Consider the following 22405-nt stretch of genomic DNA (forward strand, 5'->3'; position numbering starts at 1 on the left):
AATACCAAGTGAAAGGCATTATTTGCACTATTGGCACTTTGAATCCGTAACATTCATTCACTGATAATACCAAGTTTCATAAAATATTCAATAATGTCTTTTTCATCGTGGAAAAAATGAAACAACTCTATGCTTTCTTCATTTATCTTTCGGCTCACAATTGTACATTTTACTGATTTTTTTGAAAAAATACACCAAATCGACGCAAAAAAAAAATGGATAAACTTTGTTTTATATAAATTATTTTTCGTAATATACTGAGTAAATGTCGTCCAAATTCAAAACTTTATTTTAAAAAAACATTAAACGAAAGTTTGTTGAATTAATTTGAAGCTTTTTGAAGTTTTACTGCCGAGAACTAAATTTATCAAAAAATAATCTAAAATATTTACAAAATGTTAACATAATTTACAAAAGTGGTAACATAATTTACAAAGTCTATATAATTTACAAAATGTGACCTAAGATAAGAGGAATCTACCAAGCGTTTTTACTTTCCCGTACACGAAGTATAGAGAAAGTAATGCAATCGTCCAAAAATTCGAACTTAAAATTTAACCGATCTCCACGTTTTAGAATTCCTTGAGTTCGAAAATACATTTTTAGAAAATGTCAGTCTGCCTGTCTGTGACAAAGATAACTCAAAAACGTTTTGAAAGTAGACGATTAAAATTTGGTTTACCAAATTGGTAAATTTCTATCAAATTTTGAGCACAAGACGTCTGTTCATCCGACTGTTCGAATATAAGATAATACAATAGTTATAAAGCGAAGAGAGCTGGGTGGATAATATTTACTACACACATTCAACACCCACAATCTACATATCTGTCAAATTTTGAAACAAGTTCAATAAAGAATGGACCGTCTATCCGTCTGCCTTTGCGTTCAGAAACATGTAAACGCGATAATACAAAAACACAGTGACTTAAATATATCAAATTTGGTAAGGAATTTTTTTTAACTGCAAGTGCAGTTTTGTATCATTTGTTTATTTCATTTGGTTGGTTAAAACCAATTGTCTTAACACCGTCTAAAACAGAAATTCGATTTTCGGGTAGTATTATACTCTGTATTTTCTGTAGGCGGTTCAAGGCCACATTTTCTACCTCGTTACTGGTTGTCTGGTACCAGTAACGCGGTAGAAAATCTAACCTTGAACCGCCTACAAAAAATGCACAGACTATAACCACATACCCCAGGGAGTAATCTCCAAAAATGAGTCGATATATTCAGTAAAACTGCTACATCAAAGAGAAAAGTATTCCTTTTAGGAATTATCTTTATTAGAGAGTATGCGAGTAAGTTTTGGGGAGACTATTTCCGCTGATTTATGTCATTGTTTTAGCTATAAATACTGTATGTTAGATTTTTTTTTCTATCGCATCCATTTCTGCATATATGATATTTTATATAAAATTTTTATTTATTTATTTTTTTCTAATTTTCTTTTAAACAGGAAAGTTGAAACTGAAGATTTATCATAACAGTGGCTTGGTAACAGTGCACGGTAAGGAAAATTCGGGAATAAATATTTTTATTATCTTTATAAGGAGAAATTGAAGGGTTTGCTGTGGTTCCAGTCGTTAGTTCTCGTGTTACTCAAGCGATGCAGCTATCTGTCTCATTAGTTTGTTGCAATATAGAGGTAGCTGCTGGTGTTACTGCCATTTTCCCCCACCGATCGTGCCTTCAGAAACAAAGGATGTAGCTCCAAACTAAGGGAGTTTGGAGTTACATGTACTATCATGTGGTAAAATAAAAGCTTGTTCGTTTGGTGCCAGACAGATGGAGTTCCAGTTTTTAGTTCTCGTGTTACTCAAGCGATGAAACTATCTGTCTCATTAGTTTGTTGCAATATAGAGGTAGCTCCTGGTGTTGCTGCCATTTCCCCCCACCGATCGTGCCTTCAGAAATAAAGGATGTAGCTCCAACTTAAGGGAGTTTGGAGTTACATGTACTATCATGTGGTAAAATAAAAGCTTGTTCGTTTGGTGCCAGACAGATGTAGCTCCAATCGTTAGTTCTCGTGTTACTCAAGCGATGAACCTATCTGTCTCATTAGTTTGTTGCAATATAGAGGTAGCTCCTGGTGTTACTGCCATTTTCCCCCACCGATCGTGCCTTCAGAAACAAAGGATGTAGCTCCAACCTAAGGGAGTTTGGAGTTACATGTACTATCATGTGGTGAAATAAAAGCTTGTTCGTTTGGTGCCAGAAAGATGTAGTTCCAGTCGTTAGTTCTCGTGTTACTCAAGCGATGAAGCTATCTGTCTCATTAGTTTGTTGCAATATAGAGGTAGCTCCTGGTGTTGCTGCCATTTCCCCCCACCGATCGTGCCTTCAGAAACAAAGGATGTAGCTCCAACCTAAGGGAGTTTGGAGTTACATGTACTATCATGTGGTAAAATAAAAGCTTGTTCGTTTGGTGCCAGACAGATGTAGTTCCAGTCGTTAGTTCTCGTGTTACTCAAGCGATGAAGCTATCTGTCTCATTAGTTTGTTGCAATATAGAGGTAGCTCCTGGTGTTACTGCCATTTCCCCCCACCGATCGTGCCTTCAGAAACAAAGGATGTAGCTCCAACCTAAGGGAGTTTGGAGTTACATGTACTATCATGTGGTAAAATAAAAGCTTGTTCGTTTGGTGCCAGACAGATGTAGCTCCAATCGTTAGTTCTCGTGTTACTCAAGCGATGAAGCTATCTGTCTCATTAGTTTGTTGCAATATAGAGGTAGCTCCTGGTGTTACTGCCATTTTCCCCCACCGATCGTGCCTTCAGAAACAAAGGATGTAGCTCCAACCTAAGGGAGTTTGGAGTTACATGTACTATCATGTGGTTAAATAAAAGCTTGTTCGTTTGGTGCCAGACAGATGTAGCTCCAGTCGTTAGTTCTCGTGTTACTCAAGCGATGAAGCTATCTGTCTCATTAGTTTGTTGCAATATAGAGGTAGCTCCTGGTGTTACTGCCATTTTCCCCCACCGATCGTGCCTTCAGAAACAAAGGATGTAGCTCCAACCTAAGGGAGTTTAGAGTTACATGTACTATCATGAGGTAAAATAAAAGCTTGTTCGTTTGGTGCCAGAAAGATGTAGTTCCAGTCGTTAGTTCTCGTGTTACTCAAGCGATGAAGCTATCTGTCTCATTAGTTTGTTGCAATATAGAGGTAGCTGCTGGTGTTACTGCCATTTTCCCCCACCGATCGTGCCTTCAGAAACAAAGGATGTAGCTCCAACCTAAGAGAGTTTGGAGTTACATGTACTATCATGTGGTAAAATAAAAGCTTGTTCGTTTGGTGCTAGAAAGATGTAGTTCCAGTCGTTAGTTCTCGTGTTACTCAAGCGATGAAGCTATCTGTCTCATTAGTTTGTTGCAATATAGAGGTAGCTCCTGTTGTTGCTGCCATTTCCCCCCACCGATCGTGCCTTCAGAAACAAAGGATGTAGCTCCAACCTAAGGGAGTTTGGAGTTACATGTACTATCATGTGGTGAAATAAAAGCTTGTTCGTTTGGTGCCAGAAAGATGTAGTTCCAGTCGTTAGTTCTCGTGTTACTCAAGCGATGAAGCTATCTGTCTCATTAGTTTGTTGCAATATAGAGGTAGCTCCTGGTGTTACTGCCATTTTCCCCCACCGATCGTGCCTTCAGAAACAAAGGATGTAGCTCCAACCTAAGGGAGTTTGGAGTTACATGTACTATCATGTGGTAAAATAAAAGCTTGTTCGTTTGGTGCCAGACAGATGTAGCTCCAATCGTTAGTTCTCGTGTTACTCAAGCGATGAAGCTATCTGTCTCATTAGTTTGTTGCAATATAGAGGTAGCTGCTGGTGTTACTGCCATTTTCCCCCACCGATCGTGCCTTCAGAAACAAAGGATGTAGCTCCAACCTAAGGGAGTTTGGAGTTACATGTACTATCATGTGGTAAAATAAAAGCTTGTTCGTTTGGTGCCAGAAAGATGTAGTTCCAGTCGTTAGTTCTCGTGTTACTCAAGTGATGAAGCTCTCTGTCTCATTAGTTTGTTGCAATATAGAGGTAGCTCCTGGTGTTGCTGCCATTTCCCCCCACCGATCGTGCCTTCAGAAACAAAGGATGTAGCTCCAACCTAAGGGAGTTTGGAGTTACATGTACTATCATGTGGTAAAATAAAAGCTTGTTCGTTTGGTGCCAGACAGATGTAGTTCCAGTCGTTAGTTCTCGTGTTACTCAAGCGATGAAGCTATCTGTCTCATTAGTTTGTTGCAATATAGAGGTAGCTCCTGGTTTTACTGCCATTTCCCCCCACCGATCGTGCCTTCAGAAACAAAGGATGTAGCTCCAACCTAAGGGAGTTTGGAGTTACATGTACTATCATGTGGTAAAATAAAAGCTTGTTCGTTTGGTGCCAGACAGATGTAGCTCCAATCGTTAGTTCTCGTGTTACTCAAGCGATGAAGCTATCTGTCTCATTAGTTTGTTGCAATATAGAGGTAGCTCCTGGTGTTACTGCCATTTTCCCCCACCGATCGTGCCTTCAGAAAGAAAGGATGTAGCTCCAACCTAAGGGAGTTTGGAGTTACATGTACTATCATGTGGTGAAATAAAAGCTTGTTCGTTTGGTGCCAGAAAGATGTAGTTCCAGTCGTTAGTTCTCGTGTTACTCAAGCGATGAAGCTATCTGTCTCATTAGTTTGTTGCAATATAGAGGTAGCACCTGGTGTTACTGCCATTTTCCCCCACCGATCGTGCCTTCAGAAACAAAGGATGTAGCTCCAACCTAAGGGAGTTTGGAGTTACATGTACTATCATGTGGTTAAATAAAAGCTTGTTCGTTTGGTGCCAGACAGATGTAGCTCCAGTCGTTAGTTCTCGTGTTACTCAAGCGATGAAGCTATCTGTCTCATTAGTTTGTTGCAATATAGAGGTAGCTCCTGGTGTTACTGCCATTTTCCCCCACCGATCGTGCCTTCAGAAACAAAGGATGTAGCTCCAACCTAAGGGAGTTTGGAGTTACATGTACTATCATGTGGTAAAATAAAAGCTTGTTCGCTTGGTGCCAGAAAGATGTAGTTCCAGTCGTTAGTTCTCGTGTTACTCAAGCGATGAAGCTATCTGTCTCATTAGTTTGTTGCAATATAGAGGTAGCTGCTGGTGTTACTGCCATTTTCCCCCACCGATCATGCCTTCAGAAACAAAGGATGTAGCTCCAACCTAAGGGAGTTTGGAGTTACATGTACTATCATGTGGTGAAATAAAAGCTTGTTCGTTTGGTGCCAGAAAGATGTAGTTCCAGTCGTTAGTTCTCGTGTTACTCAAGCGATGAAGCTATCTGTCTCATTAGTTTGTTGCAATATAGAGGTAGCTCCTAGTGTTACTGCCATTTTCCCCCACCGATCGTGCCTTCAGAAACAAAGGATGTAGCTCCAACCTAAGGGAGTTTGGAGTTACATGTACTATCATGTGGTTAAATAAAAGCTTGTTCGTTTGGTGCCCGACAGATGTAGCTCCAGTCGTTAGTTCTCGTGTTACTCAAGCGATGAAGCTATCTGTCTCATTAGTTTGTTGCAATATAGAGGTAGCTCCTGGTGTTACTGCCATTTTCCCCCACCGATCGTGCCTTCAGAAACAAAGGATGTAGCTCCAACCTAAGGGAGTTTGGAGTTACATGTACTATCATGTGGTAAAATAAAAGCTTGTTCGCTTGGTGCCAGAAAGATGTAGTTCCAGTCGTTAGTTCTCGTGTTACTCAAGCGATGAAGCTATCTGTCTCATTAGTTTGTTGCAATATAGAGGTAGCTGCTGGTGTTACTGCCATTTTCCCCCACCGATCGTGCCTTCAGAAACAAAGGATGTAGCTCCAACCTAAGGGAGTTTGGAGTTACATGTACTATCATGTGGTAAAATAAAAGCTTGTTTGTTTGGTGCCAGAAAGATGTAGTTCCAGTCGTTAGTTCTCGTGTTACTCAAGTGATGAAGCTATCTGTCTCATTAGTTTGTTGCAATATAGAGGTAGCTCCTGGTGTTACTGCCATTTTCCCCCACCGATCGTGCCTTCAGAAACACTGAAAAACGTACAAGGAAAATAGAAGGAGTTTTTCTACCATGAGTATAGTGGTATCATTGCGAAGACAAGTGAAAAGTGTGATGTTACTAGTTACTTAAGGAATGATATGATTTTCAACTTCATTGACCTATTAAATATTTCTTCCTGAAAACTCCTTACATCATTTCTAATGGCAACAAAAGTATTTTGTAATGAAATATAAAGTTTTTACTTATATCCCAAATTAATACAGGAAACATATTATGAAAGGAGAGTGTTGGATTACTCTGTAACAAGACAGTAAGAATGTTCAACATCCAAAACATTACGTTACAGAGGGGGAGTGTGCTGATTAATAGGAATGCAATTTTTTATTTTTAAAGCCAAATTGTATATATATTTTGTTAGTTTACTTTAAATAAAATAATATTATAGCAAACTGCATTTTTATTGTGAAATATTTTTCATACAGGTAGACAGACTATCTATTTGGTTGGAAGAAAGAGGTAACTCCAACATGTGCCACGTCATCTGGAAAATATATTTTTGAGTAAAATACTGTTATAATATGTAAGAACAATTCAGAAGATAGATGAAAAAGAAAAACTTCTCACAATCTTGAATTTAGAATTTTCAAACGTTTTTTACGGCTCTCTGCAAACTTGAATCATTGGAGCTACCTCATTTTTGCAGCAAACCTTTCAATTAATAATTTCTATCGAATTCTTTAAAATGCTCATTTTATGTTAAGTTTAATATGCTAAACGCTAAGTTACAATTATTTTCTCATTTTATTTGCTGTCCTTGTTAAATAGCAAGTAAAATATCACTTAACCACAGTTTGATGGAACTTAGTTTGTTGTAATCGATTTAAAAACGATGGAAGAGCATGAAATGAAATCAAATAAAAATGAGATCAAAACAGGGCATTCACGATCACTCCATGCCGCGTCAGTGGAGTGAATACATTCCAAAATCGATCGTCAGTGCTAAAACCCGGTCAGAATTGGTATGGCAGGGAGTGGAGGATTGGATATAATCCATCTTAACTTTCATCAGTCCATTTCTATCACAACAGTTGGAATGGGCGCAGTGTAAATGCGGATGGAAAGGGAAAGAACTAAAAAATGACTGGCTGAAGGCGTAGGTGTACACTTCATTAATAAGAATTCATGGAATATTTTGGTGTAGCGTATACAAAATTTTCGCAGCTGAATAGATGAAATTTGGTATATAATCATTACACCGAATTTGTAGATTTCTATCAAATTTTGAGTAAATATGGAAGTACGGAAGTTCGTCCATATTGTTTGAATATAAATTAACATGGTAATTACAAAACGAAAATAGTTAGCTAGATAAAATGTGGAACAAATTTAACTTCTATAACGTCGACAACTTTAAAATTTTGCACCAAATCCAGCTAGAGATTGACCGTTTGGCGGTCTGCACTTTCAGAAACAACGCGACAGCTGAAAATCGCAATGACTTAAATATATCAGATTTGATATATAATTTTGTGACTTTAATTATAATTCTGTATCCAATTTTGGTTTCAGTTGGTTGGGAACAAACACATCTAAAACACAAATGCACTTTTATTAAAATGCGAGAAAGCTTAGGGAAGACCACTTTCGCTGGTTATTTCTTCCATTTTGTTTATTGCAAAACATAGCATGATGCCTGCCCTTGTAAAATAGGCATTTTCTCCGAAGCTGGAAAGTCAAGCCTTGAAATGATTAAATACATGCTGCGAAACTCAATTTTTGAGATAAAGTTATGTTCTTGATTTTCCCTGGCTGATTAGAAATTTCAAATTTCTCGAAAATCAATTATTGCATGCATTTACATCAGTGTCGAGAAATTCACGTACGATGTAAATGCTGGCTGACGACTCGTTCTTTTATAAAAAGTCATTTCAAAGCATTTCTAACTTTACTTGCAGTCTGCGGACGAGCTCATCTTTCAAAAAGAATGCGTCTACAATATATTTAAAACTTTATAAAGTCATCCACAAAAATGTCCCACTTTTATGACGAATAGTTAGAGCTGTAGGCAGCTTTTCATTGATAGGTTTCAATTAAAGACCCAATGTATTTCTAAAATGCTGAACTTCAGAGAGTTGTAAATTTCTTTTTTTTTATAACATAAAATGTATTTGTATTAATATAATATGAATTTCCAGTTTTTCGAATTTTAATTGAATTTCTACTTTTTGTAGTGGCAAGAGCGGCTAAACTGAACAGACCCAATTCCCGAGAACTGAATCCTTACATAAAGGTATGTACTGAAATCAAATCAGCTTCTTTTTTTCTAGTTGTGGTCCGGAGGTATGTGGCGAATTAGACGCCGGCTGTTTAAGTGCTGGTAATGACTTGAAACATATAACGTAAGGATTAAAATAAAAACAAAAATTTTAATTTTATTTACCCAAATATGTGCGAAAAGTGAAAGCCTCTTGGGCTTCTTCTTCTTCTTGTGTACGGACGACCACCTCGCCACCACTGAACGTAGCAGTGAGGCTCCAGGCAAAGAAGAAAGCAATAAAATATTTAGTGCCTTTCATGATTATGTAAGAATATTATATTCTTCTTCCCGGCATCGTTATTTTCCTTTACATCTTTGCTTCTTGACATCATTACTTAGGAGGTACAAAAAAAGTAAAGTACATCACTTTACCTCCTGGTAGGAAGGGGGGTGGGAGGAGAATAAGACTTTTAGTGCCGAACTTGCCGGAAAGTTTTTTGGAGACCACCGCCGGTGGTTAACACAATTGATGCAGCTCCAAAGATAAGACTGCACCTGCCTTCATTGATAACATCAGCTTTAGGAAATTAGAGTATATATTTTCTGACAGGATCTGTCTTATATTATGAACTAATATCCTTTATTATGATTTTCTCCTGAATGCAATCCCAAAAAGGACAATTGGGGGGAAAACACAACTATTTTTTTTTTTTTTATCATTTTTGATAACAGTGAATGTAAAAAGAAAAATATTACTAACTATAACAACATTTCCCTTCCAGACTGGAGAAGAATCTAGCCGTCAAAACTGCTTATACTTCAGAATATTTAGAGTCAAAGGGAAGTACTCAGCAGTCACGTCCACACCAGCAGCTTTGAAATATAATTCTTGTTAATGGTCTTAGAAAATCTTTATCAGGCCTTGCAGTCGCCTGAACTAAAAGGATTAGTCTAATGGAATCAGAAGAATTCTCAGGATGAAGTCGGTTTTCCTCTTAATCCCATAATTTTAATTCAAATTCATAAACTAAACTGAGCAATCCGTACTTTATCAAAATGGCTTTCCGTCTAAAGTAATTTGGTTATGATGGCGTGGCTGTAGTTAATTTAAGATATGCGTAAGTAACTTCTAAGGGATAATTTCCGAATTTTTAGATTTATTTGTAACTTTGGATTTTTATTATAAATAGAATTTTATGCATCGTCAAAATGAACAAAGTACAGTGAAACTTCGCTTAATTAGCATAATTCGTTCTCGAACCTTATTCATAAAGCGAAACATATTTTTTTCCTTTGGAATTCATATAAAATAGAACAATGTATTCCATTCCAAATAATAATACTCGAAGAGATTTTCAATAATTTATTTATTATTCATGATTCACGCTTTTTTAAGAAAAGAAATTGTCTAAAGGCATTTGTCTTTGACTATACTACAAAATTTGACGAAATTGAGAGACAGCATTATCATTACATGAATTTGTGGCACCCATAGTTACTGCTTTTGGCCTGGCGGTAAGGAAAATAAATAAGCTTGTAATTCCTCTGGTCCGGCTTCGGAACTAGATGGTTTCAAATTCGAGACCCAATTCCATCGAAAAACCGTCGTGTAAGCGGGTCTGGTGCACGTTAAATCCTTCGTGGCCAAAAGTTATCCCGCTGGTATGGTGTGGAAGTTCGGAGAGGGGGTGCAAGCTCAGGTGTCTTCCTCGTCACGTGACCGCGGTTCAAAATTACGAGGTCCGTCACAACATAGCCCCAGTGTGGCTTTAAAACGAAACGTTAATCTAGCTAAACTAAACTAAGTCATTGCTTTATTATGGTGATGCTTCTTAATATACGAAGCAATAATTTCCCATGTTTTCAGCATCCCCCTTATTTCACTGGAAGATTGTTGTGTCTATTATTTCCTTCTCTCCTTACCAAATCTCCTCGTAAACTTCATGCTGTGACATAGAATGCAGTTCCTTGAGCTCTTCGGTAGTTCTGGTTAAGCTCAACCATTAGTTCATTGATGTTGTTGCTATCCACTTCTAACCTCAAAATCTCGTCGATTAAGACTCCACAAGAGCATTCTCAAATCCCTCGGAGGCGCTTTCATCTGCGGTATTCGACCAAAACTTCTTTCATGTAGATATAACGGTTTTCTTTAAACAAGCACTCAACACAGATTGATGAAGGCCAATTCAGCATGTAACGTCACGGTGCCTCCTTGCCAATCGTTAAACGAATCTTTTTACATTTGGTTTCACTCGTTAAATAAGATTTGACTATACTGCTCATGCCGCATTCCGACGGTCCGCGCGCATCTTGAGACAGGCGCATTTTGCCCTGTTTCCCCTCACTTGTGATTTTCCGGGATTCTTTGATTCTGTTCATTTTACCAACAGCTTGCGGGGAGCTCCCGATCGATATCCACAGGCGGGAGTGATCCTGCTATAGGTCAGATGGCAGATTTACGACCGTACACGTAAAGGCAACGGGTTCTCGGAACGGGGCATTATGTCTCTTATGCAATAATTATCTAATTTTTTTTCTCTTGCAAGATTTCCATGGTCCCCGACAGCTCGAAGCGCGTACACTGGAGGACGACGGTTCAGAAAGGACAGAAGAACCCCGTCATCAACCAGAAGTTTTCCTTGTAAGCACGGTTTTCTTGCTTTTTGGTGATTGCAAAAACTTTCAAGACACAACAACAAAGAGTGCTAACATTCTCTCCATCTTTTGCAGTGAGTTGCTGGCAGAAGATTCAACGAAGAGACTGGTCTTCTCCGTCTGGCACAGAGACCTTGTAAAGGAGTAAGTTGTACAACTTTGAGTAATGCAAAACGACATATTTGTCATGACCTAATATTATTTCTTAAAGATCCCAAATGCTGGTGATAAGAATTAAAAATAATTTACAGGCTTTGTAAAATCTGTAACAAAGTAATGAGCATTTCGTCTTCTTCACTGATGCCACAGCCCGGGATGGGTCCTGGCCTTCCTCAAATTCCATTCCATGCAGTCTTGTTCTTGGCTAAGCTTCTCCGTTTGTCACCTTAATCGGTTTCAAGCTTTTTTCCCAGGCAGTCAATCCATCCAAGTTGTCATTCCCTCCTTCTTAGGTACCAAATGGTTTAGCCAAAAAGATCTTTTTAATGGCTCCCATCTAATCTTATTAAGTGCTCTGCCTATTTAATCCTTTGTATTGTAATAAATTTAATATCATCTGGCTCTTTATATAGTTTGCAAATTTCTGATTTGATTACCAATAAACACATTTTTAAGAAATTTAACATAAAAAGTGACGGCAAATCAGAACTCATGATCAACTTTTAGAGGCCGTTAGAAAACCCTATAATTAAATTCTTTTTTTATTAAGAATGTATGAGCGCAAGCGACCCGCTGAGTCACAATCACAAGAAATAGATATGGCAGGAAAAATAAATTATTTCCTGATTCCTAATTTAAGAATATATTATTCGTTTACTCTTTGAGTATATCCAAAATTACCCCATATCCTTGAATATTAGTGATAATATTGACGCTGTCAATTTTGTGTTATTGTTGGTGGACACGTTTGTGAGCTTTTGTAATATATATATATTTATTTATAATATATTTTTGAATCCTGTCGACTAAATAATATGTAACATTTTTGGTTTAAGTAGAATGCAGGTTCGAAGCAGTGAAGAGACTTGGTATTTTTAATTTAGTTTCATTCTCTTCCGAGTGGCAAGCATGATTATGTACAAGAAAACGCAGCGCGGTATAAACACAGAAGTAAGAAAAGGGACGAACAAAAAATCACCTAGTCTTATATAACATAGGATTTCTGGCCAGGCGCCAATTCAATACAAGTGGTGATCTTTGACACCTTTTCAAGGGCAACCGAAGATATCACTTTCTCTTGATACGTAGTACTGATGGCGCATTATTTTTACAGAGGAATTAATTAAACCGAAAGTGGGATTGGATCACGAAATAAAAGAATATTTTAGAATGAAGTTGCGATGGGCTAAATTAAGATAAAATCTTGGAAATTAATTTGGATTAAATTAAGAGCTTAAAATATTATTACATATACATACACACATGATGAGAAACTTTTTAATGACGCTTTTAGCGATCAATTTATATATTTCAGCTTTATAAGTTGTAATATGTGTCGGTTGTAATTATGGTGGTAAATCTCCAACCGTCGTTATTTTCCTTTTAAAGCGTAAAATCTTATAAATTTTAAGCGACCAATAAAAAAAATAACAATAACATTTTCAACTAATTTATGAGAGATTGTTTCATATTAAGGTGGGTTTACATTCAGCTAGTTATAAGATTCCAGTAGGTTGCGCATGCGCTGAGAGAGCGGATAATAGCAAGTTCTTGCCTCGACGTGGTAAGTACTTGCTACTATACATTAACTGCGCATGCGTGGTCTTACTGGATGGTTTGTAGCTGACTGAGTGTAAACCCGTCTTTACTTTCAGCTATTATAGATTTTTAAATACCTCTTAAATTAATATCTAAAGTATAATTTTAGGAAATTTTACATTATTTCTTGTTGATATGGATTATCTTAATAGACCGTCTATTGTTTCATTAATTAATTTATTTTTTCTTACGGAATTTATTTCCTTATGTCTTTTACACTATGTGTATGAAATTTTATTTTATTTATTAATTTTAACAACAAATACCTCCAAAGTGGCCAAATAACTTTATAATCATCCTGTATTTACGATTTTTGAACTATATCAGTACATCTTCGCCCATTGGCGCTTTAATTAAAAGAGCAAACAGTTAAAAATGCGTGTGTGTCGTCTGCAACTTGAGATAAATAAGATGTGGCTTATCGTGCCTGAAAGCAACCAATTAAAAGATAAGAGATACGAAATCTGTTAGATAAGTTCCTTTTTATACATATGTACATTTTTAAAAAAAAATTTTGGAATATTTTCCTCTCAATTGCTGGTGCACTTATATTCTGCGATACGATTGGTGTTCAGCTTTGAATTACAGTAAATAAAACCTGGTACATTCTTTAGATAAATCCTTCTAACTGAAAGAAGCACATTTTATATGGATCTACAAAATTAGCATCCAAATAGACGGATTTTGAACCAGTTTATTTCACTTGCTGCATTTTTGCTTTCTCCTATACAAAGATAAAATACTGTATTCGTCAAAGAATTTGACCTTGAAATTTCAATGACTCATCACGTTTCAAACCTTTCTAAATCCAAAAACCCCATTCTTAGAATTTTGTCTGAGAAAAGACGATAACTGAAAACTGCTTTATGCTGAATCAATGAAATTTGGTATACGGTCCTTACTCTAAATTTAGAGATTTCTGTCCAGTTTTAAACGAAATCCATCGTCAAGTAGCCTGTCTGTCTGGTAGTTAGTGAATTGTGGTAATTGCAAATTAAAGAACTAGATGGATGACATTTCATTGTTTTAACCCCTTGACTTACGAATTTACTGAACTTTCTTATGAGATGGCACAACTTATTTAGGACATTTATGGTTGTTTTAATTTCTATAATAATATAAGTGCGTTTGAGATGCTGAAGCGTTTTTAAGTGATTTTTCTACTTTTTAAATTATTTAATACTTTCGCTTAATTGCAGAATTTAAAAATATAGTAATTCAATGCACGAGTCAAACTCGTCATTACCTGCGAAGGGGTTAATATTTAAAGCGTAAATCCGTATCAAATTTCAAAACAAATCGATCAAAGGGTTAACCATTTGTTAAGTTATATGTTCGTATGGATGAAAGCGCGATAACTCAAAAAACACAAGGACTTAGATAAATAAAATTTTGTATGTGATCTGATTACTAAAATTTTCGTTATGTATGAAATTTTCGTTAATTGATCAAAGAAAAGAAGGATAAAAAGGGAAAACCGAATAGAAGTTGAAGAATTATTAAGAAAAGAAGAATAAAAAGGGGGTATCTGAAGAAGGGCAGGGGGGCACACGAATGCATACCTGGTTCTCTTCACTCTTTTAAAAAAACTCCAAAACTTTGATATATAATACCTTGAAAATAAAAATTTGAGCAATCGCAGCTTTCACTACATTCCCCAAGGTCAATAATTTTTATATGGGAAGAGGAAAGGGAGGGGATGATTAGAGAGTATGCAGAAAAGTTTCCGGGAGACTACTTCCATTAACAGCTCTAGAAGGAGTGGCCAGGGAAGTAGAAATACCCCTGGCGTGAATCTTTGAAGATAAACTATTAGTCTCATTGTGTCATTTTTTAGAAAGAAATTGTTGAAAGGGGCACAAAAGCAATACTCTGTTTCGGATGTCATTTACTTTAATTATAGAGGCCACGGTGGCCTGGTGGTAAGGTCTCGGCTTCGGAACCGGAGGGTTTCAGGTTCGAGACCCGATTCCACCGAAGAACCGTCGTGTAAGGGGGTCTATTGCACGTTAAATCCGTTCTGACCAAACGTCCTCCCGCTGGTGTGGAGAGGGGGGTGCCAGCTCAGGTGTCGTCCTCGTCATCTGACCGCGGTTCAAAATGACGAGGTCCGTCCCAAAATAGCCCTAGTGTTGCTTCAAACGGGACGTTAATATAACTAAACTAAACTACTTTAATTTTAGCCACTCACTGGGGGCTGCGAAAAACATGTTGCCCCGGGTGCCACTCATCTTCATTACGCCACTTCCCGCTAATTTTGTTATAGCGTTCACGTACACACAGAGATAGAAAAACAAATCGCTAATCTATATGTTATAATATTTAATCATATTTTTGTGCCAAATTTGCAAGGAGCGTTTTTGAATTATTGTGTTCAAACTTGCGGGTTACAGACAGATTTTCTCGTCAACGGATTTCTCCTAAAACCCAGAATATTGTAAATATCCTCTAACATAAGTAATTGACAGGAATCTGCATTCCACATTTCATCTGTTTAGCTCCATCTGCTAATGATTTATCAGGTCTATAGGTATATTTCCAATATGAAGTTGTTGTAGTTGTTTTTTTCCTCCCAAATTTGGAGATTTAAAATGAGGAAATATTGAAGTAAGATTTCTTGATCATTGCAATGCTTTCTTTTTGTATATTTCATTCCTAAAATAGTTTTTTTTTCCAAGTCCTTTGTTCATTGAAAGTAATCTCATAATTCTTATATCGTATTTCCTCCACATTCCGATCTCCATTATTTTATGCTGGTGCCCACGCTATCCAATCGCACTGCTCGAATGTAGGCGAGCAATTGTTTTCACAAAAGTTCATCACCCCAAATGAATTATTCCGTCCTCTTGCGTGGGAGTTCAAAGCAATTTGCCAGAAATAATCCCGCTTGTAATTAATTGCAAGCGCTCAATGGAAATATTCTGTAAAGTTCTGTGACTTTACAGAGGAAAAAAAATACCAACGAGACTGGTCTTTCCGAAACTTTCCCGTACACTTTTTAATAAATGTATTACTTCCTGCATAAAATTTTTAACTCAGGCCTTGAACGTCATAAGAGCCGAAATAGTCATTAGGTGTACAACTCTGCTTCTGCCATTATTTTCCAAAATTTGAAACTTATTTACTTAAAAAGTGATTGCTTATTCATGATTCAAAGTACTAACCATCGCTACCTGCTACTTTTTCACTTCTTTTTAGCATTTGTCAGATGCTATATCGATACCAATGGGAATAGTCTCGCAAGAACTTTCTCTTATACTCTCTAATAAACTTGTCGTACCAGGGGGGAGCACCTTGAAATGAGAATGAGAAGCTTCCAGGTGATTCTCGTCACCCTGAAGGGTGCACGAAAAGGTAGAGGTCTATTTCCTTCCATCGATGCCGGGACGTACTTCCTTAGGGAAGGATTATACCGTGGCCGGTGATGTCCACTAGGACTCAACCACAGTTCGCGCCAATGTTGCTGTTGCGGCGGTCCAGTCATTCAGTACTATTTATCCGTGTGCCTAGGGATTGCAATACCGGGATACCGAATACCGGTATTTTGAGCCATTTTACAATTTCGTAATACCGATATTCACAAGTTTAAATACCGATCTTTCGGTATTTACTAGAAATATTTTAAATTGTCTCCACAGAGATCGCCAACATAGCAAAATAGTATACGTTTTTGTTTTTATGTCTCCCCAACTGGCGAAATTAATTAGCTAATTAATGGCTTAATTAATTGCTTAAATCTAAATTAGCGAAACATGGATTATCCCTAAAAGAAGATATTGTATCTATAACGACTCATGGAGCAACAGTTATGAAAAAATTTGGAAAGTTGATTGGTGCAAATCAGCAATTGTGCTTTGCTCATGGATTTCAATTAAGAGTAAATACCAAATATACCAAAAAAATAAAGAATAGAAGAATCCAAATATTGCGGATATAGAAACTTCGGATTCCGACATTGAAGAGAGAAAGAGTGAGAGTGATATTGACAATGAAGATAATGGCAATGTAATTGTGGAAGAAGATATTGCTAATGAGGATGAAATATTAACCCATCAATAATTGCTTCCTATAATTTATAAAGTTTGAAAAATTGTTAAGATATTTAAATTTTCCCCTACAAAAAATTTCATATTAAAAATATATATACTAACTGAAAATAAAACAGAATATATGTCAATAATATATTCTAAGACACGTTGGAACAGTTTACTCCTAATGATGGAACAGTTTTTGAAATTTAGAAATCCAATCCAAAAAGCAATAATCAACTTAAACATGCAAATTAATTTTTTCAGACAGTGAATTCGTCTTAATATCCAGAACTATACCAGTTCTACTTGCAATAAAACTGACTATAGAGGCATTATGTCGGAGAGATTTTAATTTATTAACAGCTAATGCAACAATAAATTTCATGTTGCAATCATGAAAGAACAGCACAAATCACTATCTGAAGAACGTAGACGTAGATGCCGAAAGAGCGTTTACGACAGCTGGTAATTTTTACACAAAATTACTTTTCAGCTTTAATGACATTACAACTGATGCATTATGTTTTTTAAGATCATATTTCAAAAATTTGTATTAGTACCACAGACTGAATAGTGATATTTACAATTTTTTTTTTTTTTTTTTTTTTGTGATTTAAATAAATAAGTTGTTTCTTTACTTTTTTGTGATTCTTTATATACTGTTATAATTTATAAGTTCCATATTATTTTTTGTGATATTACACTCTTTTATAAAACTGGCAAATAAAACAAAGAAACACCTTGTTTTCTTTCTTTTTCTAAAATTTCTAATACCGGTATTAAAACCGGTATCCCGGTATTAAGATCTATAAAATACCGAATACCGGTATTGAAATTTTGTTCCGGTATTGCAATCCCTACGTGTGCCTTGAGGGCAGACAGTGATATAATTTTACATGGCACTGGCGTACAATAATTACCGAATATTAATTTTTGGCTTGAAGTTAGCATTTTTACTAAATCTATCGTAGAATCCATGCCAAGTTTTTTTTTTTTTTTTCTTGCCGATTAATTTCTGCTATTCGGTTGTCAGTATCCGAAAATCGAATTTGTGTTTTAAATATGTTTTTCTCAACAGATTGAAACAAAAATTTGACACAAAACTGCACTTGTTGTCACAAAATCTCGTACAAAATTGGATGTATTTAAGTCTTCCTGTTTTTGCATGTTTATGAAAGTACAGACCAACAGACAGTCAATCCGTTGTTGGATTTGACACAAAATTTCAAAAGTGTCTACAATTATAAATGTTAATTCTGTCTACTGAGTCCTCTCTATCTAGCTCTATTCGTTTTGTAACTATCGTGTTAACTTATATTTGGATAGCCGGACTTCCTCTGAACAATTTTTTTTTTTCAAAATTTAATAAAAATCTACAATTTTGATGTAAAGGCCTTATACCAAATTGCAGCCGTCTAGCTCAAAGCGTTTTTGATTATCTTTCTCACAAAAAGACAGACGGATATTTCCCAAAACTGTGTTTCTCAAACTCAAGGAGGTCTAAAACGTGGAGATTCGTCATAATCTCGAGACCAAATTTTTTAACGATAACAATATACTAGGTACACGAGAAAGCAAAAACTCTTTTTGTGGCGATCCATTTTCGGTCTTCTTCATAAGATCGGAAGTACTAATCAGCCAGGCCGTGTGTCATTGATCGAAATAAACGGTAGTCGGAAGGAGCAATGTCTGGAAAGTACAGCTACAGGAAACGGTAGTCGGAAGGAGCAAAAGTACAGGTGGAGTAAGACCTTCTATTTTAGCGTTTCCAAGTATGCCTAGTGATCTTGAAGCATGTGGCCGACACTGTCATGCTGGATGATAACTTTGTCGTGTCTCTCTGGGTACAATTACCATTTCTTCTTCAATGCTTGGCTCGAACCCATCAGTTGCGTTCGATACCGGTTCCTTCTGATTGTTCCACTCGGTTTCAACAGCTCATAATATATTACATCAAGCTGGTCCCACAAATGCAGAGGATAACCTTGACACTGTATTCGGTCTGAAGCGTTGAAACCACCAATGACATGCTCTTTCATTTAAAAACAAACTTACAATAAGTACTTGAGAGCATTCAATGTATCTCGGAATAGGAATTGGACGAGAATTTGGCTCAAAAACTGACATCTTTATGAATCAAACACAAATTCACTAATATGGTGTTGTCGTTATATAGATAGATTCCCAAGCTGACTATGGGAGGTTTTTAATGTCTATTTCATCCAGCACTTACAGCTTCAACCATCTATCTAAAAACTGCGAAAGTAAAGTTGTACGCCTAATATTTTTGGATTTCTGCACACTGGCATTTTATACTCTTCGTAGTGTAACGTTGAAAACCCCGTATGCATACAGGGTATTTTTTTTTTTTTTCGATTGATTGAAACCAATATTTTACACAGAACTACAATTTTAGCAACAAGATCATTTATCTTACAGCAAATTTCATTTATCTAGCTCTTACAATTTTCAGTTGATGCATTTAAATGTACAGACGGTCGACCTGTCATCAGATTTTGGGAAAATATGATACAGATTTACGCATTACATGCCAAAACTGTGCGTAAATTTCTGCTATTTAGTTCTTTATATTTTTAATTACCTTGTTTCTTTGCACTCGGACAGAGAGACTGATGAATTTCCTGAGGTAGGAATTTCGATCAAATTTTTATAAAAATTTGATGTAAAGGCCGTATATCAAATTTAATCTGGCTTTCTTAAAGCGTTTATGCCTTATCTTATTCCCCAGACAGACAGATATAATATTAAGCCAGTGCAAGTGGTCTTCCGGAAGCTCTCTCTCTCTAATAAAATTTTGTCTTCCATCACCCCTCAAAAATTGTGGACTTTTCGGTAAGACACAGAACGCATTGCATAGCATCTACAATGCTTAGGAAATATTTACCTTTAGTATTTTTTCGGAATTTATCGTCCGAGTTTTTCGGCGATGAACCCATGGTATAAGGTTAATAGTAACTGAAAATCGAATTTACATTTTCGACGCATTTTTCCAAATAAATTGACACTAAATTTGACGCAGGATTACAATTATATTCATAAAATTACGTACCGAATTTGATATATTTAAGTCAATGCGTTTAAAATCATCATTAAGTCAATGCGTTAAGAAAGCTCCTTTTTGAATTTGCCTCAAAATGTCGATAGGTGTTTACACTATAGGTGTTAAAACTGTGAACCAGAAAATATCCATTTAGCTCTCTATGTTTTTGCAGTTATCGTGTTAACATACATTTGGACAGACAGACTTCCTCTGAATAGATTTTGCTCAAAATTTGACAGAAATCTACAAATTCTGTGTGAAGATCATACACCAAATTTCATCCGTCTAGCTAAAAGCGCTTTTTAAATTTCTTTGTCAGAAAAAGATAGACATTTTTTTTTTTTTTTTTTTTTTTTTTTTTTTTAATATGCTTTTCGAACTTAGAAAGATCTTAAATATGGAAATTCTTTAAAATCTCGAGTTCGAATTTTTTTGGATAGAAATACGAGAATTTTTTTTGATTCATATACGAGAAATCAAAAATGTTTTTTTAGGGCTCAGGAAGATCTAAACCTAGAGATTGTTAAAGATTTCGTATTCGAATTTTATTTCATGGTTCCAATACTTTCTCTTCGTATACTTGATATACGAAAAATAAAAATAATTCATAAACTAACGATTTTTTTAAAATTCCATCAACAGATGTCCAAATTTTTTTGCAAAATTTATTGGAGGAGATTGTTTTCTTTCATACCATCAGACAAAACAGACTTTTTAAACTAACAGACAGCTTCCTGAAAGATGACCTTGACATTTTATTATACAGTTGTTTTCCTTCACCAGCCTTCATCTTTTTTTTTTTTTTTTAAATGAGTCATAGCATCTATCTGAAACTGGTTTTATTTCATGATTTCTCACTAATGAATACAAATGACCATTATAAGAAGCAAAAAATATAAACTAAAAATATTCAAGATTCTTCATTGTCAATTTTATTTCCAACATTCCAATGATACAAAAGTTGAAAGAATCCGGTCTACTTTAAAAACAGTTTATTAATAACTTTAAAACTAACAGAATTTTATTGATTATATGCTTTTTCCGACGCATCGTTTTTTATTAAAAAAAATTCCATTTCGAACATTTAATTTATTTATATTTCTAATTATTTTAATGTTTTGATTTAGGTACTTGCTTAATGTTTTGTTTTAGGCTTGATTGCATCAGCCGTTGCATTGAATGCGCGTCATGCGGTTTAGAGAAAGACTGTCAGTCTAAAATCATTATCATATTAATAAAAGTGAGAGAGTAAAAAATTCTACTTTCGAATTAAAATACCCCCCCCTCCCCAATATTTAATCGTTATAACATTAGCAGACGGATGTATACATTGGCAAAAATCCACGAATAAAATATTAGATGGATTTTCAATACAATTAGTCTGAATTTCATTAAAAAAACAGGCAGCATTGTTTTACAAATTATGCTTAGAATTAATGTTGAAAACTTTATTTAAAATAGAGAAAAATTGGATGAAAATAAAAAAGATACTGGTATTAAATTTTTTAAATTTTATAGCTACGTAAAAAAAAATTTCGTAAAAGATATGTTCCGATGTTATTGAGAAAAGCTGTTGAAATCCCAATTCAATTTAATTAATTCAAGAATCTAATTAAAATTTTGAGAAACCCTTTCCTCAATGAATACTTCGCTCCACAAAATAAAACAGTACCAATTTTGGTAACTGTAGGTTTACCGGAACGTTGCATGTTTACGTTGTGATTTTCGCTTCACGTATTTTATCTATACTTATAACAAAGCTCAATGTGTGTGTGTGTGTGTGTGTGTTGGCGCTACAGGTCAGGTCATTTGACATACAGCTATCAAATTTGGTACATGTATACCTTAGAGGTCGGGAATGTGCACCTGGGGTCCCTTTTTTTGAAATTTTAATTAGGATTTTAATTATTAGTTAAAAACTAACTTTCCCGCCAAAAAAATCTTCCATTTTCCCCACCGCCAACTTTCAGTTATTTTTTTCTCCCAACAGAATTGAGGCTAGGGTTAACATTTTTCGGAGGATTATTTCAAACGATTCTGTTTATTTTCTTAATGTTTTATGCATTTAAAATTAAACATTGTTAATTAATCCATGTTTCAGATTCATTCTGAAGTACTTTTGAATTAAAATAACACAGAATAAAGGAAATTAAAAATGTATAATCTGCATAGCGTTACCCCAACTGGAGTAGAAAAATTCACGCACTTGCGTTAACGTAACTGGCGAAGAAAATTCACGCATGCGCATTGTTTTCTGACTGTTGACATGGCAACCAACGGATGATTTAAATTATTTTTAGGTTAGTTGCATGCTTTTTTAAGTAAATTGTATTTATGTTAGTTATATATTTTTTGTATATGCTTATAGTTTTAAGTACATCGTTTTTTAAGTAGTTTTTTTTAACCTATTTTCAATGATTTAAATTATTTTTAGGTTAATAGGATGCTTTTGTCATTAAATTGTATTTATGTTAGTTATATACTTTTTTGTATATGCTTATAGTTTTAAGTACATCGTTTTTTAAGTATTTTTTTAAACCTGTTTTCGACCGATTATTTTAAACGATTCATTTTATTTTTTTAGTGTTTGATGCATTTAAAATTAAACATTGTTAATGAATCGATCTGTTC

General features: G+C 35.4%; 1 protein-coding gene across 1 annotated transcript in view; it reads left to right on the plus strand.

Moving 5' to 3' along the window:
- Positions 1 to 22405, plus strand: part of LOC129981346 (uncharacterized) — a 53076-nt gene that overhangs the window by 26461 nt on the left and 4210 nt on the right. The window contains exons 3-6 of the mRNA XM_056092161.1: positions 1460 to 1510; positions 8244 to 8302; positions 10816 to 10910; positions 11000 to 11068. Of these exons, the coding sequence (XP_055948136.1) occupies positions 1460 to 1510; positions 8244 to 8302; positions 10816 to 10910; positions 11000 to 11068 (274 nt within the window). The remainder of the gene's footprint in view (positions 1 to 1459; positions 1511 to 8243; positions 8303 to 10815; positions 10911 to 10999; positions 11069 to 22405) is intronic.

Source organism: Argiope bruennichi, chromosome 8 (genome assembly GCF_947563725.1).
Source record: "Argiope bruennichi chromosome 8, qqArgBrue1.1, whole genome shotgun sequence".
NCBI lineage: Eukaryota > Metazoa > Arthropoda > Arachnida > Araneae > Araneidae > Argiope > Argiope bruennichi.